General features: G+C 47.5%; 1 protein-coding gene across 1 annotated transcript in view; it reads left to right on the top strand.

The window, feature by feature from the left end:
* The window catches only part of LOC116360525 (voltage-dependent L-type calcium channel subunit alpha-1C-like), an 18,195-nt gene that overhangs the window by 45 nt on the left and 8,150 nt on the right, over nucleotides 1–10,000 (top strand). The window contains exon 1 of the mRNA XM_031815232.1: nucleotides 1–449. This exon is cut by the window's left edge and continues 45 nt beyond it. Coding sequence (XP_031671092.1) covers nucleotides 1–449 — 449 coding nt within the window. The remainder of the gene's footprint in view (nucleotides 450–10,000) is intronic.

Below are 10,000 nucleotides of genomic sequence, written 5' to 3'. Positions count from 1 at the left end.
TCTCCCCCTTCTCTGCTCCTTCCAGGCTCCGACTACTCCCCCCCACCGCTGCCGGAGGTGGCGCCCAGTCTGAACGACACCAGCGTTGCAGATGGAGGAGGCGGCGTGGGCGGCGTCACAGCCCTGGGTGGAAGTGGAGGTGGGCGCGGGCCCCTGGAGGCCGTGGTCGGAGGTGCGGTGGTGGGGCTAGCGGCAGAGCACATCCCCAGCGGCCCCGGGGCGGCCCTCACCTGGCAGGCGGCCATCGAGGCGGCGCGGCAGGCCAAGCAGATGGGGAACGCGGGCGCGCCCATCTCCACAGCCAGCTCCACACAGAGGAAGAGGCAGCACTACACCAACAAGCCCAAGAAACCCATCAACACGGCCCCAACCAGACCTCCCAGAGCCCTGCTCTGCCTCACCCTCAAGAACCCCATCCGCAGAGCATGCATCAGCATAGTGGAGTGGAAGTATCCTTTATTATATAGTGATAGTGTGAACTGGTTTATTATATAGTGATGGTGGGAACTGGTTTATTATATAGTGATGGTGTGAACTGGTTTATTATATAGTGATGGTGTGAACTGGTTTATTATATAGTGATGGTGTGAACTGGTTTATTATATAGTGATGGTGTGAACTGGTTTATTATATAGTGATGGTGTGAACTGGTTTATTATATAGTGATGGTGGGAACTGGTTTATTATATAGTGATGGTGGGAACTGGTTTATTATATAGTGATGGTGTGAACTGGTTTATTATATAGTGATGGTGGGAACTGGTTTATTATATAGTGATGGTGTGAACTGGTTTATTATATAGTGATGGTGTGAACTGGTTTATTATATAGTGATGGTGTGAACTGGTTTATTATATAGTGATGGTGGGAACTGGTTTATTATATAGTGGTGGTGTGAACTGGTTTATTATATAGTGATGGTGTGAACTGGTTTATTATATAGTGATGGTGTGAACTGGTTTATTATATATAGTGATGTGAACTGGTTTATTATATAGTGATGGTGTGAACTGGTTTATTATATAGTGATGGTGTGAACTGGTTTATTATATAGTGATGGTGTGAACTGGTTTATTATATAGTGATGGTGTGAACTGGTTTATTATATAGTGATGGTGTGAACTGGTTTATTATATAGTGATGGTGTGAACTGGTTTATTATATAGTGATGGTGTGAACTGGTTTATTATATAGTGATGGTGTGAACTGGTTTATTATATAGTGGTGGTGTGAACTGGTTTATTATATAGTGGTGGTGTGAACTGGTTTATTATATAGTGGTGGTGTGAACTGGTTTATTATATAGTGGTGGTGTGAACTGGTTTATTATATAGTGGTGGTGTGAACTGGTTTATTATATAGTGATGGTGTGAACTGGTTTATTATATAGTGGTGGTGTGAACTGGTTTATTATATAGTGGTGGTGTGAACTGGTTTATTATATAGTGATAGTGTGAACTGGTTTATTATATAGTGGTGGTGGGAACTGGTTTATTATATAGTGATGGTGTGAACTGGTTTATTATATAGTGATGGTGTGAACTGGTTTATTATATAGTGATGGTGTGAACTGGTTTATTATATAGTGATGGTGTGAACTGGTTTATTATATATAGTGATGGTGTGAACTGGTTTATTATATAGTGATGGTGTGAACTGGTTTATTATATAGTGATGGTGTGAACTGGTTTATTATATAGTGATGGTGTGAACTGGTTTATTATATAGTGATGGTGTGAACTGGTTTATTATATAGTGATGGTGTGAACTGGTTTATTATATAGTGGTGGTGTGAACTGGTTTATTATATAGTGATGGTGTGAACTGGTTTATTATATAGTGATGGTGTGAACTGGTTTATTATATAGTGATGGTGTGAACTGGTTTATTATATATAGTGATGGTGTGAACTGGTTTATTATATAGTGGTGGTGTGAACTGGTTTATTATATAGTGGTGGTGTGAACTGGTTTATTATATAGTGATAGTGTGAACTGGTTTATTATATAGTGGTGGTGTGAACTGGTTTATTATATAGTGATGGTGTGAACTGGTTTATTATATAGTGATGGTGTGAACTGGTTTATTATATAGTGGTGGTGTGAACTGGTTTATTATATAGTGGTGGTGTGAACTGGTTTATTATATAGTGATGGTGTGAACTGGTTTATTATATAGTGATGGTGTGAACTGGTTTATTATATAGTGATGGTGTGAACTGGTTTATTATATAGTGGTGGTGTGAACTGGTTTATTATATAGTGGTGGTGTGAACTGGTTTATTATATAGTGGTGGTGTGAACTGGTTTATTATATAGTGGTGGTGTGAACTGGTTTATTATATAGTGATGGTGTGAACTGGTTTATTATATAGTGATGGTGTGAACTGGTTTATTATATAGTGATGGTGTGAACTGGTTTATTATATAGTGATGGTGTGAACTGGTTTATTATATATAGTGATGTGAACTGGTTTATTATATAGTGATGGTGTGAACTGGTTTATTATATAGTGATGGTGGGAACTGGTTTATTATATATAGTGATGGTGTGAACTGGTTTATTATATAGTGATGGTGTGAACTGGTTTATTATATAGTGATGGTGGGAACTGGTTTATTATATATAGTGATGGTGTGAACTGGTTTATTATATAGTGATGGTGTGAACTGGTTTATTATATAGTGATGGTGTGAACTGGTTTATTATATAGTGATGGTGGGAACTGGTTTATTATATAAAGTGGTGGGAACTGGTTTATTATATAGTGATGGTGGGAACTGGTTTATTATATATAGTGATGGTGTGAACTGGTTTATTATATAGTGATGGTGTGAACTGGTTTGATTGACTACTCTACACCACTGCTAAACCAATAGGATACATTTTTATTGTTTATAGGTAATAAATGGAATTGATATATTTTAGGAACTCAGTCGGGCCTCCGCCCCTGTCAAAATGTGTAGAATTGTGAACAGCGTGAACAGCGTGAACAGTTTGGGGTTGTATGGGTTGAAAGGTGGGGGTTTGTTACTAAATGACAATATCCATCCGGACCTTCTCAGAAAGTGATAGAACACCCTGTTACATGCTGTATCATCACAGCTTTGCATCAGAATACCTGTATACTTTACCCACACACCGAGAGTTTGATAGATATGGTGGAGTTGGCTAGATATGGTGGAGTTGGCTAGATATGGAGGAGTTGGCTAGATACGTTGAGTTGGCTAGATATGGTGGAGTTGGCTAGATATGGTGGAGTTGGCTAGATATGTTGAGTTGGCTAGATACGTTGAGTTGGCTAGATATGGTGGAGTTGGCAAGATACGGTGGAGTTGGCTAGATACGGTTGAATTGGCTAGATACGGTTGAGTTGGCTAGATACGGTGGAGTTGGCTGGATACGTTGGAGTTGTGAATCAGGGATCACATACTAAAATGTACTGTATGCACTCATTTTCTTGCTTTGGAGTTACTTGGCAATATTATATAAAATATAAAGCATCTTCTAACAGGGATGATATGATACACTATTTAAAACCTTTTGGGCTAGACATGCCGCTAGCGCCCCACCTCGACAACATCCGGTGAGAATTCAAAATACAAAAATTGTAATATTAAACATACATGAAAATACAAGTGTCATACATCATTTAAAAGCTTAACTTCTTGTTAATCCAGCTGCTTTGTCAGATTTCAAAAAGGCTTTACGGTGAAAGCATACCATGAGATTATCTGAGGACAGTGCCCAGCATAAAAAACATGAAAAACATTTTCCACATTTTCCAAAAGTCAGAAATAGCGATAAAATATATCACTTACCTTTGAAGATCTTCCTCTGTTTGCAATCCCAAGGGTCCCAGCTACACAACAAATAGTTGTATTGTTCGATACAGTCCTTCTTTATATCCCAAAAAAGTCAGTTTAGTTGGTGCGCTTGATTCAGTAATCCACCTGTTCCACTCATTCAAAATGCATACAGAGGAATCCCAAAAGTTACCAATAAACTTCATCCAAACAAGTCAAACAACGTTTCTAATCAATCCTCAGGTACCCTAATATGTAAATAAATGCTAACATTTAAGATGGAGAATAGTGTGCTCAATACCGGAGATAAAGAACAAAGTGCGCTCCCTCATCCACACGTGCAACAAGACTACAGTCAAAATGAGAGCCACCTTAAAAAACTACAAATTCTAGATCATTTTTCAAAAAACAAGCCTGAAACCCTTTCTAAAGACTGTTGACATCTAGTGGAAGCCATAGGAACTGCAATCTGGGAGGATTTCCTTTGATTTTCCCATAGACAAGCATTCCAATGGGTGGTCACCTCAACAACAAAATGGAATGGATTCTCCTCGGGTTTTCCCATATCAGTTCTGTTATATCAGTTCTGTTATATCAGTTCTGTTATATCAGTTCTGTTATATCAGTTCTGTTATATCAGTTCTGTTAAACTCACAGACATGATTTATTTATTTATTTCACCCCTTTTTTTGCCCCCAATTTCGTGGTATCTAATTGTTAGTAGTTACAGTCTTGTCTCATCGCTACAACTCCCTTACGGACACGGGAGAGGCGAAGGTCAAGAGCCATGCATCCTCCAGAACACAATCCAACCAAGCTGCACTGCTTCTTGACACAGCGCGCATCCAACCTGGAAGCCAGCCACACTAATGTGTCGGCGGAAACACCGTGCACCTGACCTGGTCAGCGTGCACTGCGCCCGGCCCGCCACAGGAGTTGCTAGTGCGCGATGAGACAAGGATATCCCTGCCGGCCAAACCCTCCCTAACCCGGACGACGCTGAGCCATTTGACTCACAGACATTATTTTAACAGTTTTAGAAACTTCACAGTGTTTTCTATCCAATACTACCAATTATATGCATATCCTAGCTTCTGGTCCTGAGTAACAGGTAGTCTACTTTGGGCACGTCAGTCATCCAAACTTCCGAATACTGCCCCCTATCCCTAAGAAGATCTAATGGCTGTTCTAGACTCATCAAAACAATTGTCATTCGTGAATTCTAGCGTGTTCATGTTAACATATGATCTGTACTGTAGGTTGAGCTATTTTAATGAGAGGCATTGATTGGTTAACATTATGTGTGTGTGAGGTTCTGTGATGTTGTCTGTCAGCCCGCGGTTAAGCCAAGGTTAACTGGACAGACTCTGATCTACGTGTGTGTGTGTGTGTAAGTTAAGGACTGTGTGTGTTTTTGTTTGCGCGAGCGAGCGAGCGAGCGTGCATGTGAGTATGCCTACGTTCATCCGTTCATGTGCGTGTGTGTGTGTTGGTGTGTGTGTGTGCATGCGTGAGCATGCATATGTGTGTGTGTGTGTGTTTGTGTGTGTCTATGTGTGTGTCTGTGTGTGTGTGTGTCCCTATCATCGTGCCTAGCATGCAGGTGGAGGGGAGGGAGAATGGAGGAGGAGGAGAGGTGGAATGGAGGTAGGAGGGGAAGAGGAGGAGGGGGGAGGAGAGGAGGAGGGGGGGAGAAGTAGGGGAGGAGGGGGGAAGGAGGAGGGGAGGAATGGAGGTAGGAGAGGGAGAGGTGGAGGGAGAGAAGAGGGAGAGAAGAGGGAGGAGGGGGGAGAGAAGAAGGAGGAGGGGGGGAGGAGGGGAGGAATGGAGGTAGGAGAGGGAGAGGTGGAGGGAGAGGTGGAGGGAGAGAAGAGGGAGGAGGGGAGGAATGGAGGTAGGAGAGGGAGAGGTGGAGGGAGAGAGGAGGGAGAGAAGAGGGAGGAGGGGAGGAATGGAGGTAGGAGAGGGAGAGGTGGAGGGAGAGAAGAGGGAGGAGGGGAGGAATGGAGGTAGGAGAGGGAGAGGTGGAGGGAGAGAGGAGGGAGAGAAGAGGGAGGAGGGGAGGAATGGAGGTAGGAGAGGGAGAGGTGGAGGGAGAGAAGAGGGAGGAGGGGAGGAATGGAGGTAGGAGAGGGAGAGGTGGAGGGAGAGAGGAGGGAGAGAAGAGGGAGGAGGGGGGGAATGGAGGTAGGAGAGGGAGAGGTGGAGGGAGAGAGGAGGGAGAGAAGAGGGAGGAGGGGAGGAATGGAGGTAGGAGAGGGAGAGGTGGAGGGAGAGAAGAGGGAGGAGGGGAGGAATGGAGGTAGGAGAGGGAGAGGTGGAGGGAGAGAGGAGGGAGAGAAGAGGGAGGAGGGGAGGAATGGAGGTAGGAGAGGGAGAGGTGGAGGGAGAGAGGAGGGAGAGGTGGAGGGAGAGGTGGAGGGAGAGGTGGAGGGAGAGAGGAGGGAGAGAGGAGGGAGAGGTGGAGGGAGAGAGGAGGGAGAGGTGGAGGGAGAGGTGGAGGGAGAGAGGAGGGAGAGGTGGAGGGAGAGGTGGAGGGAGAGAGGAGGGATGAGCGGGGAGAGAAGAAGGAGGAGGGGAGGAATGGAGGTAGGAGAGGGAGAGGTGGAGGGTGGAGGATTGGGGGTGGAAGAAGAAAGGGAGGGATTGGGAGGATCTCAAGGATGAGTCACAGAGCAACCAGAATCCCAAATTAACTTTCTGCTTTTCCTTCTCTTTCCTTCTCCCTGTATCTTTCCTTCCTTCCCTTTCTCTCTTCCTGTATCTTTCCTTCCCTCCTTCTCTGTCCCTCTCCCTGTATCCTTCCTTCCTTCCCTGTCCCTCTCCCTGTATCCTTCCTTCCTCCACTCTTTCCCTCTTTCCCTGTTCCTCTCCCTGTATCCTTCCTTCCTTCCTTCCTTCCTTCCTTCCTTCCTTCCTTCCTTCCTTCCTTCCTTCCTTCCTTCCTTCCTTCCTTCCTTCCTTCCTTCCTTCCTACCTTCCTACCTTCCTACCTTCCTACCTTCCTTCCTTCCTTCCCTGTACCTCTCCCTGTATCCTTCCTTCCTTCCCTCCTTCCCTGTCCCTCTCCCTGTATCCTTCCTTCCTTCCTTCCTTCCTTCCTTCCTTCCTTCCTTCCTTCCTTCCTTCCTTCCTTCCTTCCTTCCTTGTTCCTCTCCCTGTAACTTTCCTTCCCTCCTTCCCTGTGCCTCTCTTTCTCATGAGACTGAGGGACAACGTGCAATATCCCCCCCCTGTTTAACTCTCCCTCTCGCAGCCTCCCTCCATCTCTTACCGTCTCTCTCCTTCTCTCTCTCTCTCTCTCTCTCTCTCTCTGTCTCTCTGTCTCGCTCCCTCTCTCTTCCATGAGATCACAGAAGAGATGGAGAGAGAGAGAGGGAGAGAGAGAGAGAGAAAGGAAGGAAGGAGTAAGTGAGGGGGCAGGAGTAGAGACATATTTAGAACCAGAGGAAGCATGGGAATGAAACACTAATAAAGAGGTCTGAGTAAATGCTAAATGCGTCTCTTCCTTTTGCTCTAAAAGAGTCTAAAACAGCTAGTGGGAGGAGACTGACCAGATACTGCCCTGCTCCAAATTCTGCTCACACGAGAGGTGAGACACGATCTATACTTGTGAAACCACTTGACACACGCGCAGGTCAGTGGTGGTCGGTGACCTTTAAGATGATCACGGCCTTGTTTTTCTTTCAGCATGTTGGATGACTGTCGTTCATATTCCATTCACCCAGCTCAATGTAACATTGATAGGTTTTAAGCTACTACACGATACTCAGATTTTCCATTGTACCCATCATGAGGTGGGTTTATAGGTGGAGGTGCTCAGGTCGAGAGAAAATGTTTGAGTAATCAAGGTGACAGACAGTGACACATTCAATACCGCCATGCACACTCTTGCCTGCGTCTGGCTGATCCAGGGTGTAGTCGTTAGTCCAACCGTTGCCTGCGTCTGGCTGATCCGGGGTATAGTCGTTAGTCCAACCGTTGCCTGCGTCTGGCTGATCCAGGGTGTAGTCGTTAGTCCAACCGTTGCCTGCGTCTGGCTGATCCAGGGTGTAGTCGTTAGTCCAACCGTTGCCTGCGTCTGGCTGATCCAGGGTGTAGTCGTTAGTTCAACCGTTGTCTGCGTCTGGCTGATCCAGGGTGTAGTCGTTAGTCCAACCGTTGTCTGCATCTGGCTGACCCAGGGGGTAGTCGTTAGTCCAACCGTTGCCTGCGTCTGGCTGATCCAGGGTGTAGTCGTTAGTCCAACCGTTGTCTGCGTCTGGCTGATCCAGGGTGTAGTCGTTAGTCCAACCGTTTGCCTGCGTCTGGCTGATCCAGGGTGTAGTCGTTAGTCCAACCGTTGCCTGCATCTGGCTGATCCAGGGTGTAGTCGATAGTCCAACCGTGGTCTGCGTCTGGCTGATCCAGGGTGTAGTCGTTAGTCCAACCGTGGTCTGCGTCTGGCTGATCCAGGGTGTAGTCGTTAGTCCAACCGTTGCCTGCGTCTGGCTGATCCAGGGTGTAGTCGTTAGTCCAACCGTTGCCTGCGTCTGGCTGATCCAGGGTGTAGTCGTTAGTCCAACCGTTGCCTGCGTCTGGCTGATCCAGGGTGTAGTCGTTAGTCCAACCGTTGCCTGCGTCTGGCTGATCCAGGGTGTAGTCGTTAGTCCAACCGTTGCCTGTGTCTGGCTGATCCAGGGTGTAGTCGTTAGTCCAACCGTTGCTTGCGTCTGGCTGATCCAGGGTGTAGTCGTTAGTCCAACCGTTGTCTGCGTCTGGCTGATCCAGGGTGTAGTCGTTAGTCCAACCGTTGCCTGCGTCTGGCTGATCCAGGGGGTAGTCGTTAGTCCAACCGTTGCCTGCGTCTGGCTGATCCAGGGTGTAGTCGTTAGTTCAACCGTTGTCTGCGTCTGGCTGATCCAGGGTGTAGTCGTTAGTCCAACCGTTGTCTGCATCTGGCTGATCCAGGGGGTAGTCGTTAGTCCAACCGTTGCCTACGTCTGGCTGATCCAGGGTGTAGTCGTTAGTCCAACCGTTGTCTGCGTCTGGCTGATCCAGGGTGTAGTCGTTAGTCCAACCGTTTGCCTGCGTCTGGCTGATCCAGGGTGTAGTCGTTAGTCCAACCGTTGCCTGCATCTGGCTGATCCAGGGTGTAGTCGATAGTCCAACCGTGGTCTGCGTCTGGCTGATCCAGGGTGTAGTCGTTAGTCCAACCGTGGTCTGCGTCTGGCTGATCCAGGGTGTAGTCGTTAGTCCAACCGTTGCCTGCGTCTGGCTGATCCAGGGTGTAGTCGTTAGTCCAACCGTTGCCTGCGTCTGGCTGATCCAGGGTGTAGTCGTTAGTCCAACCGTTGCCTGCGTCTGGCTGATCCAGGGTGTAGTCGTTAGTCCAACCGTTGCCTGCGTCTGGCTGATCCAGGGTGTAGTCGTTAGTCCAACCGTTGCCTGCGTCTGGCTGATCCAGGGTGTAGTCGTTAGTCCAACCGTTGCCTGCGTCTGGCTGATCCAGGGTGTAGTCGTTAGTCCAACCGTTGCCTGCGTCTGGCTGATCCAGGGTGTAGTCGTTAGTCCAACCGTTGTCTGCGTCTGGCTGATCCAGGGTGTAGTCGTTAGTCCAACCGTTGCCTGCGTCTGGCTGATCCAGGGGGTAGTCGTTAGTCCAACCGTTGCCTGCGTCTGGCTGATCCAGGGTGTAGTCGTTAGTCCAACCGTTGCCTGCATCTGGCTGATCCAGGGTGTAGTCGATAGTCCAACCGTGGTCTGCGTCTGGCTGATCCAGGGTGTAGTCGTTAGTCCAACCGTGGTCTGCGTCTGGCTGATCCAGGGTGTAGTCGTTAGTCCAACCGTTGCCTGCGTCTGGCTGATCCAGGGTGTAGTCGTTAGTCCAACCGTTGCCTGCGTCTGGCTGATCCAGGGTGTAGTCGTTAGTCCAACCGTTGCCTGCGTCTGGCTGATCCAGGGTGTAGTCGTTAGTCCAACCGTTGCCTGCGTCTGGCTGATCCAGGGTGTAGTCGTTAGTCCAACCGTTGCCTGTGTCTGGCTGATCCAGGGTGTAGTCGTTAGTCCAACCGTTGCCTGCGTCTGGCTGATCCAGGGTGTAGTCGTTAGTCCAACCGTTGTCTGCGTCTGGCTGATCCAGGGTGTAGTCGTTAGTCCAACCGTTGCCTGCGTCTGGCTGATCCAGGGTGTAGTCGTTAGTCCAACCGTTGCCT

Source organism: Oncorhynchus kisutch, unplaced genomic scaffold (assembly GCF_002021735.2).
Source record: "Oncorhynchus kisutch isolate 150728-3 unplaced genomic scaffold, Okis_V2 Okis09a-Okis19a_hom, whole genome shotgun sequence".
Taxonomy (NCBI): Eukaryota; Metazoa; Chordata; class Actinopteri; order Salmoniformes; family Salmonidae; genus Oncorhynchus; species Oncorhynchus kisutch.
This window is presented reverse-complemented; position numbering and strand designations above follow the sequence as displayed.